The following is a 22,491-nucleotide window of genomic DNA, read 5'->3' as shown; positions in this document are numbered from 1 at the left end:
AAGTGCATATGTATTTACCAAGTAATTTAAGTTTGAATGTTTTTTCCCAGGTTTCTTATATATATATGTGTTTTGATAAATATTTTTAGAGTACAAATATACATAACATCAAAGTTATGGGTTATTAAATAATCGTGTATATTGTTCTACAAAATATTGAATAACATTGGAAAAGAAGCCTGACCCTTTGTAACATCGATAATGTATTGAACATACGTACTATTGTTATTTGTGTTACTACGTTAATCCAAAGACTTAATCATCTGATGACCTAACATTTTGCCTCTAACCGCATGTTAAATTAATTAAAACCAGATTACATCCATCAGTATATGTTCAAATACTTTGATCAAGTTGACATGTTTGTGGTTGCTTTTTTATCAAATGTGTAATGAAAAATCAAAGTAGTGTCCACAATAATTATATAGTGTGTTAATTTTGTACATTGCTTTCCAAAAGTACTGTATTATGGAATTCCTATATAACGGGTTCGGGTTATTGTCTTAAAAGGACTTGTTCACGTTTTGGTAAATTGACAAAAGTGCAAAAAAATGTTTCTAATCAGCACATGTTCGTTGTAGTTATGATATTAACGCGGAAACAGTAATACTGAACATTTACCATGCTCTTTCATATCCATTATATGCATCTGTTGACGATTCTAAAACCTGAAAATTATAAAGCGTTACAAACGCGAAACGACTGAATAAATTGGAGAGTTCTGTTATTATCGTTATATGTTGTTACATGAAGAGGATTGTCAGATTTTTACTCCAAGGGTCAGAGGTTCGAGTCTCGTTGTGGATTCCTTTTTTTCTTTTTTTTTCTTGTTGTCTTATACTGGAGTTTTTTGTTCCGAGTTTTATAATTCCTTTATTCAATTTGAGCCCACATCATTGTTTTAACCAAATGTTTTGTACGAGACCGGTTTCAAAAATATGCTTAACCCAGCTGAGTGTCTCGAAAATGGTTAGATATTGCTAAGAAAACATTCGTACACAATAAGGAATATCATGACATTCTTGAAATGGTTGGTATACTTTCATGAAAATAACAGTTTAACGGGACGCGTTTGGCAGGACAGGGTCAAGGACTCAAATTTGTATAAATGTGACCCTTAGGTCTTAGACAAACATGTTAAATTTAAGCCTTAAGTTACAAATGTAGTCACGTCTATTTACCAGACGCCTGGATAAAGTCTGCGATAGTTGATCATAAATGCTCTTATGAGACCCAACATCTCATTTCTTTAGAGTGCCGTCAGTAGCATGATTCTAACGAACACAATCCCACTGTGTCCCGATAGGAATACGTTTGCAGGTTTCATTGTCGATCATTCCAAGTAATGAATACTAACGTCAACGAACACGGACTGCAGCACAAGCAATACTTAAAAATACAAAATACGTTTAAGGATATAACGTAAATAGAGGTTTTGTAATAAGCCTTGAAACTTAGTTCGAACGAATTTAGTGATTTCCGTTACATTACATTAAGATAAAATCGATATATTTGTATTGTTTTGCTCTCACACATATAAATAAAAATGAAGGTTAATATCTTTAAGAATTATTTAACAGTTTAGGTAGTGTCCTAAATAACTAGCTTAGTATAACAAATGATAAAATATTGTAATTTGTACTGATTATACGTATTGATCGTGTTAATTTTTATTATAGAGAACAACAGGGTGCACCAGATATGTCTATAACGGTCAATATGACGAAAACAAAACGGTACAGGTATGGACAATTTTTACAAAATGATAAGTGCATATATATTCACCAAGTAATTAACGTTTAAATGCTCTTTCCCAGGTTTCTTATATATATATGTTTTGATAAATATTTTTAGAGTACAAATATACATAACATCAAAGTTATGGGTTATTAAATAATCGTGTATATTGTTCTACAAAATATTGAATAACATTGGTTCGGGTTATTGTCTTAAAAGGACTTGTTCACGTTTTGGTAAATTGAGAAAAGTGCAAAAAAAAATGTTTCAAATCTGAACATTTTCTCGTAGTTATGATAATTACGCGGACACAGTAATACTGAACATTTGCCATGCTCTTTATTATTCATTATATGCATCTTTTGACGATTGTAAAACCTGAAAATTATAAAGCGTTACAAACGCGAAACGACTGAATAATTTGGAGAGTTCTGTTAGTATCGTTATATATTTTTACATCAAGGGGATTGTTAGATTTTTACTCCAAGCGTCAGAGGTTCGAGTCTCGGTGTGGATTCCTTTTTTTTTCTTTTTTTTCTTGTTGTTTTATACCGGAGTTTTTTAGTTCCGATATTAACATTCATCAATTTAAAGCATTTAATGACCAACTTCAAAACATGCCAAAATCTGTGAACAAGTGCCTTTTATATTATTGTCGAATAATCTTGACACTTAATTTTAAAATAGAAACGGGGACAATTTTACAAAGATTATACTAGATGTCATAACATTGGAAGGTTTTATACATTAGTAAACATGTGATAAATTCTATGAGAAAACCATTCGAATGTTTGTCCAATGAAACCTGAACAAGCACATGAAGTTAACTAATGACACAGTGCTTCCCGTTTAACATCGAACGATCAATCATAATTAAAAAACCTGACATGAGCGCAACTTCTTGAAATAACATATGAAATCATATTTCACATAAAATTATTTCAGCTATGCTATTTGATATCCGACAGACACAGCAATATCAATTGTCAAATAAGTGACATATAAAATCGTATTTGTTATGGAACCAATGTCATTGAGTGAAGTGAAGTATAGATTAGTTGTGTTTAATCTTTTATAAATATTTCAGTTAAAAATTGCGGCGCATAGTGCTGCATCTAAACGACCTGAATGGACAAAGGTAAAACCGATAATGTAACATTCGCAGAAAAGCAAGATGTTAAAGTGTGTCGCATGTGGAACTATTCACAAACTTGGAGTCGCGTACTTTTTTAACAATAAAATCAGGGGCCATCAGACGCGTTTGATCCCAATTGCTGACATCGCTAAATATATATATATATATATATATATATATATATATATATATATATATATATATATAGGCATTTCCCCAGGAATTAGTTCAGTCACAGCGGCAAGTCAGTGCGAAAGGGGGATGGTGTGGAAGGGGGCGTGCCCCCTTTGGCGTGTCGATTTTTTATGTCTTTAAATGTTCTAAATCAAAATCTACACTACTTTGGAGCTACTAAAATACACCATTTTCTTGTATGATTTATTTATATTTCCTCAATGTATTTCATTCAAGTCATATATTATAATATTAAAGCAACATAATAATAGACATAAGAACACAAACAATGATTAAGAAAAAACCCACATATTTTACCACAACTATGCTTGCATAATATATCTATACATTGTTTAGCTCAAAGAACAGTTCTGCGGGGCTTCTCTGGTGCCAGGCATCCACCATTCTCCCGAAGTCCACTGCCTTAATGTCTGGCCCTTCAATGCTGATGAGGCCAACACCTGCCAGCTTGTAGAGATGGATGTGGCTGTTCCGTAAATGCAATGTCATCCACTCTATTGCCTCATCAGCCTTCTTGTCTGTGCCCTGTAAGCTGCCTCGAACCTACCTCCAGTTTTTAATAGTTTCTTTAATGGGAAGATGGAAGTGGTCAGCAAGTTTCTAAATAAATACAAAGTTACACTGATTGATTATTCATTGGTAGAAAATAAATACCATGCTTAAGTTTATGTGCACTACCGTGATGTTATGCTCGCCATGGTTGTCCATGTCGCCAGTAGGGAACTTGGTGGTGTTGAAAACCTCAAACAGTTGCAGCAATGGCCAGTGCGAAAACCGCTCTTCTATGTTGGACAAACGGCTTGTACAACTGGAAATGAGTCGGCAACACATTAGTTGAGAATTGTGATGTTTTTGCTAAAAACTTATTTTTTTTAAAGTTTAGATAAGTAAATATTGTCTTACCTCCTTCAACTTCTTTACCCATGGAAAATCTTGTTTCAAACTGCTGTCGAACCCACTAGCACGCTGCTTGAATCGCTTCGTTGGTGGGTGGGGACTTTCAAGGTCACAGGAAACGTCCTGGACACTTTCACTTATTGCATTCTCTGAGGAGGATTCATTATTAGTCCTGACACAGAAATAAGTAATTGAAGAATTTCTTGACACAGGGACTTGTAGTTTCTTAGATCTTTTCAATCCTGCACACGAACAAAGAAAAATGATGTGTGCATGTATATAGTATATTCCGTAAATATGAAAGTAACTATTGGATGTGAAAACATTAAATGTTTGTACTCTTAATTTATAGAAGCTGTTGAGAGAACAATGTGAAAACATTTAAAGTGGGCGGGACGTTGATTCCAAATTATAGTAATTATAACTTAAATTACTCACAGCCGCAACAAACGCCAGTTACTGTTTATTTTTGTAACATCGCTGAAATAGTCGTTAACACATGAAATAAAACAAACTAACAAATTGAGCATACCTTTAATTGTCGGTAATTATCGATCATAATTGATCATTATTAGGGGACAAACACACTAAATGACCACCATAAAAGACCCTTTAATCGTTCGCACGTCTTATCTAGGTTCCTTATGCACACATAGTTGATTAGTCCGTGTTTTGATAGGTCGTTTGCCGAATGCAGACAACATTTTGATCAGAGCTTGCAATCGCTCGTAAAATTTTCAAGCGCCGCGGCAAAATTTATTTTGACGTCCAAGCACCGCGGGCCCGCTGTGCCTAAACCGCCTGGGGAAATGCCTATTTGTATATATATATATATATATATATATATATATATATATATATATATATATATATATATATATATATATGTATATGTATTTGTCTAAAGTGTCAAAAATATTTTGTGTAAGACATTAAAATGAATAAAAGAGAGACGGACGCCAGTTCAGAACATTGCATTAACGGATTAAAGTTGTATGTCACAATTCATCACTCCACAAAAGCTCGCGTTGATCAAACTTTACGCTGAAACGTAATATTTTCGAGTGAGAGCAACATGCAACTTTTTACGTATACAGCCCTCAGTAATTATCTTAGTTGGAGCAATTTAAGTTATATTCTTGAAAAAACATATTGATATTAATATCTTATTTAATAACTTAAAACGAAGTTTCTATAGAACGTAGATAATATTACACACATTGACGATGCGCCATAACGAGAAATCCAAATATTCAAAATTGATGCAAGCGTTTTACCAATTGCTATGTTTTTTGTTACAGAACCCGGTCCGTAATTGGAGGTCTGTCCATGGCAAAGGATCTTCGATCGAGGTATGGAGGATATCATTGTACATATACCGTCTTTCCTTCTGTATAATTTATTTAATTAAATTATACATTCTTAATCATAGTGTGGGTATACTGTTTTTACTGACGCAGCCAACTGAAGGCAAAATCTGTTTAATCGCCTGTTGTTTTTGCAATTTAATACACATGTACACATCATATTATCTTTGTATTATCAAACAACATGATTTGGATGTATTAAAAAGATTAAGTTTTATTATTAACAACAATTCACATGTCCCTGATTTTAGTGTTGATATATAGGTAAATCTGTATGCTCGTGATATCTAAGCTATTCATATAATATTCTCTACTCTTTTCTTGATCTACACGTCACTGACATTACATGTCACACTCTTCAAATTCGTATCAACTCTGTATATACTGTTATATGTTCATGAATAATGCCTTAGGTGTATATTTGAAAAAGTGAGTATTTTTCTCAAATTAAAACAAACATTTAAGGCTGCGGACGCCGAATGCAAGCGTCTTATTGAACACGGGTCACAGGTAAGCAGTTGGAACTAATATCTTTGAAACTAAGACTGTGTTGATTATGTATGTAATTGATATTTCATGCGTATAATGTAGTTGACGAATCTTCATAACATACATTGCATTATTATTATGCATAGTTGTAGAAGATTGTGTTTCTAATTGGAGACGCCTCACTTGGTTTGTACGAATAATATTTTGAAGGAATATGTAGTAAAATGAATGTAAGAATTAAGTGGCTGTAAACGTGGAACTCAGTCGGCCTTTATGCATATAAGGCATTATTTGATACAACGATGCAAAGCAGAAACATGATTTTCAATTCTTAAGCGAAATAGCTTTAATTCATAGTTATACACGTAGAAAAACCATGTCGACCTGTTTTATGGAAATTTACATATATATATATATATATATATATATACCACTCGGATTAAAAATTGACTTGATTGTCAGTATAGTACCGGTCACAGCAATATCGGTTTGCATGTGCGCATACTAATTATATGATGCCGTTTGAAATTAATTTCTTTCATCATAGGTTTCTGACAATGACGACCATAAATATACAGACTGGAAATGTTTTACACCAATACGTGTAAGTTCAAGTGATTTAAAGGCGTTTTTGTGTGCTATGTTAAACATATCATAATATCGAGAGTGTCTATGGGTGTGCACTATTTGACTTATTTTCAGGCCCATTTTATCGTATATAATAGTTTGATGATATACGTTTTAGGACAGACCGGAGGATACTGTCGGGACTGACACAACTGCTGTAAGTAGTTTTGCTCTAAAATTAATTTGTTGATAAAAGTGATTACAAAAATGTAGTTGAATTATGAAGATTGTTAATGTCGACTTATAATGCTAAAGGAATATGTACGAGCAAGCAAATGCTACAGTTTTTGTCAGTGATAATTATTATTCAGTAACATTTAAAAGTGTAGTCCTACAGAGCACGTTAGTTTACATACAATTTAGGCGATTGCAAGTAATGCTTCCCTAAATAAAAGTTAAAATGGAAAAATCATTATAGAATCATTTTCACTATTCGATATAGTGATCATATCAGCAGCTTTTGAATCGTGGGTTTGTGTGTTCGAATCCGGGTTTGTTTTCAGTTCATATGCATCATGCAATAATATTCGTAAGACAGTACATTCTTCTGTTTTTTTTTCTATCAATTTAAATATTGGCTGTCAAACAAAGCACTGATTGGATAGCTGCATAAGACCTATCAACAAGTGGAAATAATGGCTCTTTAGTAGCACATTCGAATTTAAATCTGTCTGTCTGTGAATGACATTGTAATACAATTGTACTTTGTATTGTTTAAAATTGATTTACGGAAATCGCCGGAGTTTCAGGCCAATACAATTGTACTACGCATTTATTGACCTGGTATTTACATTGGTTTTCTTGTACCAATTCACATTTGAATTGAATTCAACATTCATGTACACAACACCTATTGAACTACTAGCGTATTTTTATTTTAGAACAATTTTAAGGCTTAAACCAATCTTATTGTCTGCGAATATGTATGTTGTGAACATGTAAACATTTCTATTCAATAAGATACACGGGATTGGTTAATTGCAAACAGTTGTTTTCATTTTCCCATCTTGGTCAAATGTTATTTTATTGCGCGTCAAATGCACAGGCTCTTGCTAAACATAATGCAACCATTAAGTCTAATTATTACTATATACGTGCGTCACTCTTAGATAGTCAAGTTTAATATAAAAAAATCAATTAAACCTCAAACAAGTTTTTTAAAGTCAAGTAGAAATATGTACATTAAGTGTTAAGTTTAAATAATGGAGGACAATATATTTTCATCAACGGAAATGTTTTTCAATTTGTGTCACATGAATGAGTTGTGTGTGTGTGTGTATAAATATAGAACAATTGTAATATCTATCGAAATGGTCCCTTCGGCATACTTGTTATGATGTTTATTCCTACTGTTCAATTTACTTACAAAAGAACCATCAATATTCCTGTCTCAAAAACCGTTCACTATGTAGGTTTAAAGTTATCCGTTAGCTTTGTTAATGGAGATAATTCGTATTATTGTAGGCACTTCACGTATGGTTGTACACATTATTTTAAACCCCGAATAGAGGGATTATATTTGAGTGGTGGCTATATGCTCTAACGGTTTGCCTGTGGGTCTGATGGTCTGTCCTATAAGGTGAAGAGAAAACTACTTCAACAATTGTCAAACGATTGCATTGAAACATGAAATGTTTAGGTACCATAAAATCTTTGTGTTCATGACACTTATAGCACGCACAATTATGAACACATTCCTGAATTGTGACAATTTCATCAAAGAAGTAAGAGCGTATTAGTCACGTCGGTGACAAAGTTCTAATCGACCATAAATGTAGCATGAGCGTTTGTAAAGCAGAGTCACAGGGTATTTTACTACTATAGCTCGAAACAATAAAGGTTTATAAAAAAGAGATTTTCCACAATGTACCCATCCACACGCATCCGAATGCCTCTAAGCATAATACATATTCTATGTATTCTATTTTTCCCCAAATATATCTTGTTTATAAACCGTCGTTTATTTAATTAAAAAAATGGCACACATATAATGTATTTTCATATGCATCTTCATAATGGCGTTGCGATTTTTGTTAAAAGAGGGTGTTACATTTTGTATGTATTATTTAAATACCTAACATAATGCAATTGAATAATATTAAGTGTATGTTGAATGTAAAACAACATTTTGAAAATAAAGCCAACTTTACAGTGTAAAGGGTGTTTTAGCAGTTAAAATATTTTAAACAGTTTACTCTTATAAACTCTATTGCTGTTCTTAAGCGGATTGTTGAAGTCAGTGAGCCTTTCCGTTACTTAAGTGAACAATTGTGTTGATATATCGCATCAAAATAATTCGTTAAGTACCAAAAATGTATATGGTGTTAGCGACTTGATACACAATATCAAACACATTTACCCTTTGTTGTGTGTCACGTAATTACACGTAGTTCGTTGATAACACACAGTAATAAGTAAAGTTCATTTCTGATAACATCGAGATTTATTTCTGTCGAATATTTCTTTTAACACAACGCTTGCTTATGTACACGAAATACAATTTTACGGCGCGGCAGCCAACATGGCCGCCACGTCAAGAAGACGTGACAACTCTCCAAGTTCTTTTCAAATCTAACCGCAGATTCTCTACCTCGACGGTGGCTCGGCTCCCTTTTTATACAAAAATGGTGACCTTGGCGTCGACCCACTTGTTTTAAGGAGTAAACAGCCTTATCCATCACTTTGACATAAGCTCATAACCATAAACAATATAGCTATAAACGGGTTATAACAATGTCCATCACTTTCTGGTCGTTAAATTATTTCTTACTATTTAGGCTTATTAAACCTGTTTATATAAGCTGTTTATATAAGCAGTTCGTGTATAATTAACGCTATGTTGACCGCCAGATATGGTCGAATGTACGTCATTGTTGTCCACTATGTATATTGCCAGTGACCATGCATCTCTAATTACTAGGACAATGATGACTAAACAGAAAAGTGTTACATTATGTAAATACCTCCCAAGATGTATTATTAAATTCTCAAACTTATCTTAACATTGCATATACATATTATTGAAATATACATATTATCCTTATTAATTTCCATCATAAGAATAAACGCATAAGAATAAACGATATGTTATAAACTGTTACATTACACACAAACTTCACCTTAACATTGTATATACATTTTACTGAAATATACCCATTATAAATTTCCATCATAAGAATAAACTCATAAGAATAAACGATATGTTATAAACGACATGTTATAAGCTGTTACATGACATGTATACATTAATAATACACAATAACAATGACGTTAACTAATAACATTTAAACTTAACTTCAACGTTAAGCGTAATTTGCATAAACAGGGGCATATGAAACGAACAATTATCCTTATGTACACTATTTCAAAATTCCATCAGAATGTTTGCAACTCATAGTTCAGATGTTGACATTGTTTATCAACATATTCACATACAGGTTTCACTATTTTGCTGGAATCACTGAATACACAAGCTTTCTTAAATATGGCCCCGTTTTGTAATTGTTCAGTATAGAACAAAACACCTAAACTTACTTCAAAAGTTTTATTCTATCTTTCGCAACTTTCGAATTTTAAATGTCTTCGTAGGCTACTTTGAAGGTCATTTTAATCATCTCGGAACCTTAAGGCGTTCTAAGAGAGTTTACAGACCTGGAGGCCGTTTTATCAACAGATATTATCTTAGCGGATCTTATCTTAAATCCTTGACTTACGATTTCATTTACGATCCGCTAATACCCGTTTTATGAACGCCGTCGTAAGTATCGAGTCGCAGCTATGATTTTAATTAAGCGTACGATCTGGAAAATCGCGAACCAGTCGAAAAACCCCACACGATTTCCCGCGTTTATGTCAAAAAAGCAAGATGGCCGACAACGTAAACAGAGGCAAGTAGTTAATGATAGTTATGATTTACTAATAGAAGTACTAAATGTAGGAATATCATGACTCATGTCTTCAAATATTGTAGCGTGTATGTCTGTCAATATTTCTCGTAATTGATACTGAGTTTTTATTAAATTCATATCGTTATTTTACACCAAAGAATCGAAATGTTTTATGCATTTATTTTATGTATTTATTTTCAAAATTCTAGTTGCAAGTACTGTTATAACGAAATCATATTTTCCGGCGTTTGGATCTGTCAGCCTTTAAAATGACAAATCGTTATTGTGTTTTTATATCTAATGTTTTGGCAGAAGAGTATTCGAGTATCAATCAATACATTATTTCTATGCCCCACATTTGAAGAAAACTATTTATTTTTATGTTTGTTTTTAGAGTAAATGTATCTCTCTTTTCAAGGAAAATTCTAATCTTACACATTTCCGCTTGTTTCGCTATATATTTGTTTTCGTACTTCTTCTACTTCGTACTTATAATGAGAATGCTCCTCGAGTAGGGAGCGAACCCACGAACTCCCGATCGCTAGGCGGACACCTCATCCACTACACCACCGCGATAGTGTATACGGATGCCTACTGTATATTTATTTTTGGCATAGATTTTACTTTATTACACAGTGTACATAGCTTTATAATTAATTTTCAATTGTAAACACAAACCTGAAAACTATCACTCAATTTCAGAGTGAACAGCATTTGATTGTGTAGCCCCAAGATAGACAAAGTTATCAAGAAATGGACGGACATTAAGGTATATTAACAAATGAAATCTCATGACGCTTACTTACTAACTTACTCTTACCACAAAATGATTATAAAAAATTCACAATGTCAGTCACATGTAAGATTTTTAAAATGAAAGTTAGACTGGGAGCAAAAGGTTAATTTTGTACTTTGAGTTATACATAAAAACATTTCTAATGAATTTGCACGGAATAATCATTAGGAATAATAATTGTTGTGTATTGTGTGTTTGCTGTTTTCTATTGACAATTCCAATCCAGTTCATGTATGTAAATATTTTTTAACATATGACATATATTTAACATAATTATTTCTTATATTTAGGTTTTTGGTATCCATTCATCACTTTTTTCGTTCAACTGTGGAATGTTTGAATTTGAACACTTTGTACTTTCTTTTCAGACGCACAAAAACAACCATGTGTGAATGATGAGATCTCATCCATCACATCAGTTGAACAAAAGTTGGTAAGATAATTAATCAAGTACACAGTATAAAGTTAGCACATTTATTCGTGTAGGTGTGTCAATGTTACAAAACACATAAAATAAATAAGGTTTAACAACGTTATCATAATCACAAATTAATTATGTGACATAAATATCGTTATTTATTAAGTTACTTGGTTACAGATACATTTCAAATTGTAATAAATGCATAAATCAAAATATCTTTTTGTCATTGAATGTACATGTTTGTATGTATGACAGCTCATAAAGATCGATTGTCCATATTTATTAATGAATATTTAGTCAGCAGTCTAAAGTCTATTTAGTCCGCACAGGCTAATCAGGGACAATTTTCTGCCTAAACTGGATTTTTGCTAAGAAGAGTCTTTCTTAAAACGCAACATATAATACAAGCTGAAAGTGTTGTCCCTGTTTGGCCTGTGTAGACTGCACAGGCAAATCTGGGACGACACTTTACGCACATGCATTAAACCCCATTTTCTCAGAGCGGGACTCATATATAAAGTTATTATGGTGATTTATTAAATACATGTTATTTAAAAACAAGAAACCGTCGGAGACGGTTGATGCTCCCCAAAGTTGTTTTTTGTCACAATATTGCACTATATATTCAGAAAAAAAGAAACGTTTTGAGGGCACAGTAGTGGGGGGGGGACAATCATTTTTTATAGACAATTTCAAAGGGCCATAACTCTGTGAAATATCATCTGACCAGAATCCGCTGATAATATGCACATCTCCTCTTGGTCGTGAAGCTTCCCATAAAGTTTCATTGAATTCCGGTTATTAGTTGCTGAGAAATAGCCCGGACAAGAATTGCACTATATGTACAGTTTATGGAAAATTTCAAAGGGCCATAACTCTGTAAAAATCATCCGACCAGAACCTGCTAATAATATGCACATCTCCTCTTGGTAGTGAAGCTTCCCATAAAGTTTCATTGAATTCCGGTCATTAGTTTCTGAGAAATAGCCCGGACAAAAATTGTGCACGGACGGACAGACAGACGCATGGACAGACGAAGCGGTGACTATATGCTCCCCAAAAAATTAATTTTGGGGGAGCATAAAAAAGGTTAATCACATTTCACAATACCATTTGTAAAAATCAATTGAATATTAATTTTTTTTAGTAAATACAAAAAAGTTATTGTTTTGTTTTACATGGACTTGTAGAAAATAAATTAACGAGTATACATAAGCTAAAATAACATATTGGATTACTTATGTTATTTTACGAGTCATATTCATTCATATATAATCATTATAGGAAATCCGCGAAACAGCGCATGTGAGGTCCAGTCATTTGAGCGGGTAAGAAAAAAAAGATGTGAGTTCCATGAAAATTAAAGATTAACTTATGAAGTGTAGATCATGAATGTGTAATAATGAATCAACAATCCATCTTTACATAAATGATACAATTCATTCTCAAGAATTTTTTATATGAAACTATTAGTTCCAACAGAACCTTGTCTGATGTGCAGTATACACAGTACATGCTCTTTAAAGAACAAACAGAAACCACATCTCTTTATGTTACAATGTTAACCTTTTATTTCATCACTTGTCTTACAAATACAAATTTTATTAACATAAAATGTATTTCATTTTCAGATAGTGTTCCACTTCATTGTTCCCTAGCTGTAGAGTTGTTGGAGAAAACCCTGTATTGTTATGTTACAAAGATAATTAAATAAAGGAGTAGAATTTATTTTCACTTTGTTATACTATAAAAGAAACATGTAATCATCCTACGCATTGCATAAATGCTTATTGTAAAAAGTGTGTCTTTAATGAAAAAAATCCAAAAAAGAACGGCAGAAATTGTCAATATCCACACTTTTACAAAGATGTTGACCACACTTGACCGAAATGCAGCAGCTCATAGACAAGAAATCATTAACTTATTAAGTTATTTTGTATCATTAGCAGAAACTTAATGACCATCTTTCATCAACAAAGAGTCAAATATTGAATATTAACACATGTCGCCGAACATAGACTGACCACATTGACTCACCTATAGCACTTCGTGCACATGTGAGCATAAAATAGCAACTACATAAATAAGTTAATGATGTGTTGTCCATAGCTGCATTTTGGTCCTGTTGTGGACTGTGCACAACGTCATCCACTTCTTGTGCCTAAGTAAGTTGTTCAGGCAGTGGCACCTGCTAATCTATGCATAAGTTGTGCAGGCGCATTCATGCAGGCGCATTCATGCAGCCACTGCTTGACAGCACTCATCGAGTCTCATGAATAAACAACCGCCAGTTTTATGCGGACACCTGTCAATAGAGAATAACAATCAATATTAACTAGTGATTTAATTACAATATCCAATTTATTATCAAAACTAATGATTATTATGCATTTTATTTAATTGATTTACATTTTCAGATAATAATTAAATTTAAGACTAAAATGGGTCAAGAAATAAATTCATTAAACAAAATTTGCAATAATCTATGGCATCCATTTTTATCAAAACATGCACGTGCATATGAAAGCAACTTTAAAATCTGTATCAAATGTTTTTTTTAACTACATGTGTCTCCTTCACTGATGCCCCCATGTCACGTTGAGATACACAAACAAGTCCATCAGTCATTAAAAGACAAATTTCTTCAGTACAAACAACTTGTGTATATATGCTCAAAACTTGAAAACAAATAACAAAACAAATTTAATTACACATTTGTGTACAGCTACAATTCATTAACACATTAAGGTCATTCAGCAGTTGCTGTTATGCACAATCTATCCACAGATGATCAGACAGACACAGAGGACGAACAGGTGCAATTCTTACGGCTTTCCACGGTGTACGTTTACTAAATTGTTATGATGTAGATGTGACGATTACAATTATGCGCTAAAGATTATTAAAGGCATAAAGCATCACACTTTTTATCCAATATTTTGTGGGGAGATTTATTTTGTGCTTATTAAATGGTGTCTTATGTTGATTAACTGAATGTGTTTAACTGTTTTGAACTAAATAAACATACATGTAGTAAGTTTACATACCTAAATCTACTCTTTGGCAGTCCAAAAGCCCTATCAACCACAGTACACTTGACTGGGCATTGTTGTACCTATTGTTGATAGCCGGAGTCCCCCAGTAGGTGTCTCTTGTGGTTTTCTTCCAGAAAAGTCTAATAACAAATTTATAATAAGCTAAGTTTAAGTTGGAAAAATCATTGGTTAAACGGTTTATGAAGGTAGCTATAGGATGTTCGCAAGCTTAACGCAATCTTAAATTCATTTAAATTATAAATTTTAACATTGATATGCATATTTTATTTGTTGATACAGTGTGTACACACATACAGAAATATAATTGTCAGAATCTTTTATGTTGTTGAAAGAAATTTTAAGTAAAATTATGTATGCACATTAAACACATTATATTTTAGTAATGTGCAATGCATTGATGTAAAAAATAAAATATTTGCATCATCATAACAGTAGTATTCCACTTTTTCCTAGCCAATACTAGCCATAATCCCTCTAATGGTATATCCATAAAAGCACATTATTTATTGTCATACCTTCAAACCACGGACAAAGACAGAGGCGTCGTGTGTGTTGACCCAAGCCATTTTGACACAATCTCAATGAACCTGCAAATAAACTATAATTTAATATGTGAAATGTGTTTCACTAACTTTGTTGAATGATTGGGGCATCTATTTAATTCACATGTTTTATGATTTAACACTATTAGTTAAGCCACTTCTGACTGACAAGTGACATTGTCATTGGTAAGAGCGTAACTAGATCAAAATATAACTTTGCTACCTTGCATCTCACCGTGCAGTGTGAGATATATGTTGCTCAGCTACTGTATATATTACTGTACATACAATTCATAAATCTAATATTGACAGAGCATTGATATTCAAATGTTGGGATTGCAAAGTTTATGACTTATAATCGTTGGGGCAGATATTGCAGACATTATACAGTGCATTATTTATTATTCATTAGATAGAAACAACTTCAAAACTTTATGCGCAAAAGGCATATCAGGATATTGCGTCGACAACTAACTTACATAGCAGCGTCCGAAATGTGAAATATCCGAATGCTAGTTCACCCGTTAACATTCAATATTTAATGACAAATGAACTGTTTTACTTCAAAAGAAACCATAAAACATTTGTTTTGATAGAAATTAAATAAAGATAACTAAATACTTACCTATTTAACGAATTAATTATCCAAACATCACAAATTTCATTTCCCTTGGACGTTTAATGCAGAGAATGATATAACGAATATATTTAACGTTATCAAACATAAATACGTCCAATAGTATCAATATTTCTCCATCACGGAGATCGCTAAATCCTTTCTTTCTCGAAACATTCTCATCTCTCTTGGTTGACCAACGTTTAAAGCGCGTGCGGCCGCCATGTTTACGAACGCTAAGTGTGGTCTTACCCAGTCGTAGCTTTAAGCACAAATCTTACGACATCTTAGCTGCGATTTCTTTGATAAAACGGTACGCAGTACTTACGATAAGCGTACGACAAAATCCTACGAATCTTACGTAAGATCATGCTAAGATCTGTTGATAAAACGGCCTCCATGTCCCTACCCGATACACAATACGTGTTTTGCGATTACTTTCAGTATTAACGGCCACCGGAAAAACTTTGCGAAACCGAAATTTCGCAAACTTAAGTACCCTTTTTCTTAAAGATTTGCTACTTTGAGACATAGTATGCGATAAAAGTCTTATCGTTGATTAATAATTGGTTATTTTCACTCAAAAAACGCGTTTTCTTCACTATGAAATTTATAAGCAAAGTTGGGGTTCCCATGGGATTTTTGCATTTTCCCATGGGATTTTCGATTTTCCCATGGGATTTTTTCTCCCATGGGATTTTTTTTCTCCCATAATTTGCAAATGGGAGAAAAATCCCATGGGATTTTGAACATTTTTAAAAACGTGTTTTATTTGCGTTTGCAAGTATTTTAACGTTATTTAAGGACTGTATATTGGTTTTATGCCAATTATATATAAAAATATTTAGTAATAAAAAAATCCCATTTTAAAATGGGAGAAAAAAATCCCATGGGATTTTTTTCTTATTTTGAGAGATTTATTCATGAAACTTTCAGAAACATCATATTTTATGAAATGATGAACAACTACGATATTTTAATGCGTTTAGTCGTGTTTAAAAAAAAAAAAAAAAATCCCATGGGATTTTTAAATCCCATGGGATTTTTTCTCCCATGGGATTTTTTCTCCCATGGGATTTTTTTCCAATGGGATTTTTCAGTTTCGTAAGCCGAATAAGTTTCTTAATGCGAAAAACAACAATAAAGGAAATAATAATTATAATTTTGAATAATAAATTGAATAATATAAATAACATGAATATTTTTAAAATGAGTTACAATTAAAGGTTTATGCTAGTAGAACTTATCATTTCTTGTTCGAGCAGATGGTTGAGTCCAATTGGTGAGTATGCCAGCTTAGAACCAGTATAAATGCATCGCAGACAGACAACGCTGTCATACTGTACACACCGCTGAGTAACAATCTTTATTGCATTTCATTTTGCAACAGAAAATGAACTCCGTAGTATAATTGATCTTATATATGCCCTCTGCTTTTGAAAGCGTGCAACACATTAACATAACAATAAGTCCATGCCAAAAACTATGTGCAAATTCCATTCAAAGCTATATACACATTATAAAGGTCAGATGACCCGCGTCATGCGAAAATGGGTCTTATGTCATATGCGGCCGAAGTTGGTCCATCCTAGCTTGTCCAACCGCGCAGTCTGGTCAGGTACTACGCTGACTGATATATAAAGTCAAGCCATGATTCGTGGTCTCATATCCAAACTCGGTAGCTCCTGTGCGAAACTTTCACCGGAAACGACGGCACCGAGACGGGCGCTCGAACTTTGCGGATGCGCGTTATATGTTATATATAATAGCGCGATGTGTTTTTTCTTGCCTCAAATTAGTAAGCCCAATCAGCGTTTTATTGTGTTCTTTGCTTCTACTATTAACAAGAACTTCAACTGATACGAACATGAATTTTATTTTAATATGTTTATTTAATGCTCGGAAAACTCATTGTATATTTAGATTACTACTTATAAAACAAAGTCGGGTTTTCAACATCTGTTTTCGGCATAAAAATTGTTATTCCAAACCAGATTTTACGCACTTTACTGTACAAAATACCGTTAGGGCCACCGTGGTTACTCATTAAAATCCAGAGGGCGAGAATGCGAGAACGCGAAAGTACGATGACGACAGTGCGACAATACGATGGCGACAATGCGTTCGTACGATTGCGAAAACGCGCTAGTACGATGACGACAATGCGACAGTGCGACAATACAATGGCGGCAGTGCGATAGTACGGGGCGACAATGCGATAGTCATATCGTACTGTCGCCGTGGTATCATCGCAATGTCGCCATCGTTCTATCGCATTGTCGCCATCGTATTGTCGCACTGTCGCCATCGCATTTTCGAATTGCCGCCATCATACTATCGCGTTATCGCATTGGCACCATCGTACTATCGCACTGTCGGCTATCGCCATCGTATTGTCGCACTGTCGTCATCGTATTTTCGCACTGTCGTCATCGTATTATCGCACTATCGAACTGTAGTATTGTCGCCATCGTACTATCTCACTGTCGCCATCGTATTGTCGCACTGTCGTCATCGCACTGTCTGATTGTCGTCATCGTATTTTCGCGTTCTCGCATTGTCGCCATCGTACTATCGCATTGTCGCCATCGTATTGTCACCCTGTCATCATCGTATTGTCACATTGTCGCCATCGTACTATCGCGTTCTCGCGTTCTCGCCCTCTGGATTTTAATGTGTAACCACGATGGCACTAACGGTATTCCGTAATACTGCTAAAGCACAGTATGATTAGGTCACTCCCAATGCTCAAATCTCTATGTCTATTTTAGTAACAACACATGTCTATGGAAGGATATTTAGGTAAAAGTTACATCATTCGTGGTGAATATTTACATTATGACTGATGCTTATTCTAATTTGCTTTATGACAATTCCAACATGCTTGTTGTCTATTCGTTTATACTTGATGATTGCTGCAACATTACATCATTCATGAATAATATTTACATTATGCGTGATGTTTATTCTAACATGCTTCATGACAGTTCCAACATGCTTGTTCTCTATCGGTTATACTTGATGATTGTTTCAACATGCTTGGTGACTATCCAATGTTTGTGTGTTCATTATTCCTGAAACCAGTCATAATCGGTTTTGCCACTAAGCGTCATTAACAACGGCAGTTAGCAACAGGCAGTAAGCAGAATGCAAGTTACTAAATTATGACATCAGGTGGCGCGCGTTTATTTTCCGTATGTCGAATAAATTACTTTTCGGAAAAAAAAAGCGAAAACATCCGAATCATTTTGACTAGTAAACTGAATAAGCTGAATTAGTTCCCTTCGTTATATAATCTCCATTAAACTAAATACGTTCATTATTGCCATGAAGACCAGTAAGTTTACACAATGAATTGACTGCCGTGAATGTTTTTGATATTTGTAAGATGCAATTGGCACTCAAGAAATTATACATGTATTTTATTCAGAACATAACGGGGCTGATGTGTTGGAATTGTGGCCCTTCCCTAGTCCAAATAATTACAGTAGACGTAATCTACCGATGTGCATTGCATATCGACCTCATATTTATAAAGTAGCCCAAACCCCCATTGCCACAGACCTGTGCGTGAAACTTTCAGATTTCTCTAGTCTGTTTACCATGCTATAATTACAATTTCTATAAACACATATTTATCATTTTATGCTCAGTTTTATATCCAGTAGGGATAAAGATATACAATAATTGTTTATCATTTTATGACTATATAATGTCTGTGGTATACAGAGAAACCTGAAAGTTACAAGTACTCGTGTCTAGTACTGTACAACTATTGTACTCCTCGTTGAGAAAACAACTACTTCATCTACATGTATTAAAATATCATAAAACATAATTTTCAATCAAGTTGGAAAAAATCAATAAATAAATGTCATATAAACAGGTTTGTCATGAACGTTGACGTCGCTCTTGGTTACCAGAAAAATTCCCACGCACGGATTTCAACCGTCATTGTTTACAATCAATTAAGTGCATAAGTACTTGAATTTGTATAGTGTTTTTTAAAAGTGTCCAGCTACAGGTGGTTAGCGTGTGGCTATAATACTAGTTAGTGAAAACATATTTTGGAATGATAAGTAATCATATTATAACGAAAAATCAACTTTTCTTAAAAAAAATAAGTTAAATATATATTCAACAAGGTATCCAACTCGAAATCATCCGAAAACGGGATGCATCGTTTTAAACAGCCATTACTTCATCAATTTTGCAGCGATTTTCACGATCTTGGTCTTATTCAACGCAGAAATAAATTTCCTTTCTGGAAATGTATATGTCTTGCAATATTTTTACAAATACTGGGTCAACTTTTAAAAAATAACACGATACACAACTCGCGTGACCCAGCTGTGATCGATCAGACAGTATTCATGACTGAAATCTTCAAGGGGAAATGGGCATTTTCCCTGCAAAGTTCACGAACCTCGATACCATAATTCAATAAAACGTATGAAAAAAACATTCTTACCGTGCTTGCCGTAGAATTATGCATCAAAACTAACTGTCCAGCGCATTTTCAAACCTTTGTTTACATACATTTCAACCAACTGACATTTTAAACACAAGAGTGATTTCATTGCTCCAATGCGGAGTTGTGTCTTTACAACTGGAGATTTCATTCATAAATACGGTCTGATCGATAACAACTGGGTCAAGCGAATTATGTATAGCTTTATTTCTTAAAATTTGACCCAGCATGTGTAGAAATATAACAAAATATATACATTTCCTAACAGGAAATTCATTTCTGCGTTGAATAAGACCGGGTCATGAAAATCGCTGCAAAATTAATTTAGTAATGGCTGCTCAAAACGATGCACCCCGTTTTCGGGTGATTTCGAGTTGGATACCTTGTTATATATAAAACGGTAGTGATTTTTTTTTATATAGAAAATTTGATTTTTCGTTTTAATATTATTATTTATCATTCAAAAAGATGTTTTCACTAATTATTATCATAGCCACACGCTAACCACCTGTGTGTCCAGCACGTGTGCCGGGAGAACAGGGCTTAATGTATTTTTTGTTAAGCTCTATAATATTTATATCCAATCTGTATGAAAAAATGTCGGTGAACATTATTCCGGTGTTAATTTTTGAAAATATTGAGGCATTCGTTAATTATGGATCTAAAACGGAACATTAATCCGCAAAAAAAACACCGGGCATATTGCATATTAGATCGGACACATGAAATTATTTCGAAAGAAAGCAATAAGAGTTTCAATTCTACATGAGTAAGTCTCGCTGTGCACGATTACGCTCTTACTGCTCGTATATATTTGACTCTTGGCAAATACCTAGTGTTTTATTTTGCTTAATCTAAATTGTGTCATGCATCTATATGTACTTAAAGCAGCATGACCAACAGCTCTTTCATATGTGAAAGAGATTGACACGAAATACCTACCCATCTATAATAAAGTTTATATGTGCACTTCAATATTATAGTTTTAAAGCATTTTATGTGGTGCAATATAAAAGTACTCTAGTAAATTTGAAATTATGTAATCGATTTCCTCTCAACATACATGCAAAGTTCCAGATAATTTTTTCAGCAAAATCTTGGTTTACACTCTATAATAATCCAGCCTTAAAGTCTATTATTAATTCTTTTTTTTCAGGTAAATATAATTTTTGGCACATCCGCATTTAGGTTTATAGTCTAAGAAGAGCTAATGACAATTGCCGGGTTACAGCAGACTTTTTGCGATAAAAGGACCAGATAATGGAAAACGTTCGGCTTTTCGACTGTTGTAAAGATGGTCTGTTATTCATAATAACGTTAAAGTGCTGTTGATTTCATAATTGTAATGAGGGCCTAGACGAGTGGGAACTCATTGATAAAATGTTTACATTATATGCATTGATATTGAGTTTTACGCATGATCACACATTTTGAATTCTTATTTTATTTTTCCAATGTGTAACCGTACGCACAGAATTTAAGTCTACTTTTTTACTAAATTTAATTCAATTTTTTACGACTTTAAGCGTCTTATCTGGAGCTCTGCATACATGCATTAGTAGCATATATTGAAATATATCCATAGACTTTCTTTGGTTATTGAAGGTAAATTACTGTACAAAAATTATGGTTAGTCATTAACCAAAAAAAGTTAAGTCTACAAACACACGGTTAATTTCGGTTCAGTAGCAAATATCTTACAAAGGTGCGCAACTTCTCCTATAACATAAATTTTCCGTTATACGCCGTAAATTTCCGTAGTCCTCCGTAGCATTTCGGAATGACTGTCAATTGACATCATTGTATCATGCATGATAGTATGTTGCTTTGTGCTTGGGTGAAACTCACATCTTACCATCGCGTTAATTTATTAAACGCATTAATATTTGATTTCATTATGCACTGCGCCTATTGCACAAGTCTCTCTGCACAAACCAACATACACATATGCAGCATGCAATTAACGAACAAGAATGTTGCATCTGTACACATGCATGATACCATTAAGCAGAATGTAAATAGACATTGGACATCAGGCAAGATGTAAGTGTCATCAAGCATGAAAAGGTGTCTACATACTAATTGAAAGTACCATCAAGAATCATGACACAGTCACAAAGAAGGATGTAATTTTTACCTAAATACCCTTCCATATTTGTCGGCACTGTGTGTTTGCTTAATTTCACTGAAGAACGTCTACTGGTAAATCTTACAAAAAAAGTGATAAATAAGACTGAGTAGCAATTTTTTCGGCG

General features: G+C 33.6%; 1 protein-coding gene and 2 long non-coding RNA genes across 4 annotated transcripts in view; 2 read left to right on the top strand and 1 right to left on the bottom strand.

The window, feature by feature from the left end:
* LOC127882159 (uncharacterized) overlaps positions 1–22,491 on the top strand; it is a 60,992-nt gene that overhangs the window by 14,417 nt on the left and 24,084 nt on the right. Inside the window, exons 9-14 of the mRNA XM_052430636.1 lie at positions 1,680–1,742; positions 2,825–2,875; positions 5,266–5,316; positions 5,797–5,841; positions 6,368–6,424; positions 6,566–6,604. Coding sequence (XP_052286596.1) covers positions 1,680–1,742; positions 2,825–2,875; positions 5,266–5,316; positions 5,797–5,841; positions 6,368–6,424; positions 6,566–6,604 — 306 coding nt within the window. The remainder of the gene's footprint in view (positions 1–1,679; positions 1,743–2,824; positions 2,876–5,265; positions 5,317–5,796; positions 5,842–6,367; positions 6,425–6,565; positions 6,605–22,491) is intronic.
* LOC127882161 (uncharacterized) lies at positions 10,105–13,279 on the top strand. Of its 2 annotated transcripts, none has more exons than XR_008050429.1 (4): positions 10,105–11,103; positions 11,499–11,563; positions 12,836–12,879; positions 13,183–13,279. It is a non-coding gene; the product is annotated as an uncharacterized LOC127882161 (long non-coding RNA). The 2 variants fall into 2 exon arrangements; XR_008050430.1 differs by having other exon boundaries at positions 12,836–12,895.
* LOC127882160 (uncharacterized) lies at positions 13,665–16,163 on the bottom strand. The gene is made up of 4 exons (XR_008050428.1): positions 15,775–16,163; positions 15,123–15,194; positions 14,599–14,726; positions 13,665–13,856 (listed from the first exon to the last, which is right to left on the bottom strand). It is a non-coding gene; the product is annotated as an uncharacterized LOC127882160 (long non-coding RNA).

This window comes from Dreissena polymorpha, chromosome 5 (assembly GCF_020536995.1).
Source record: "Dreissena polymorpha isolate Duluth1 chromosome 5, UMN_Dpol_1.0, whole genome shotgun sequence".
Classification (NCBI taxonomy): domain Eukaryota; kingdom Metazoa; phylum Mollusca; class Bivalvia; order Myida; family Dreissenidae; genus Dreissena; species Dreissena polymorpha.
This window is presented reverse-complemented; position numbering and strand designations above follow the sequence as displayed.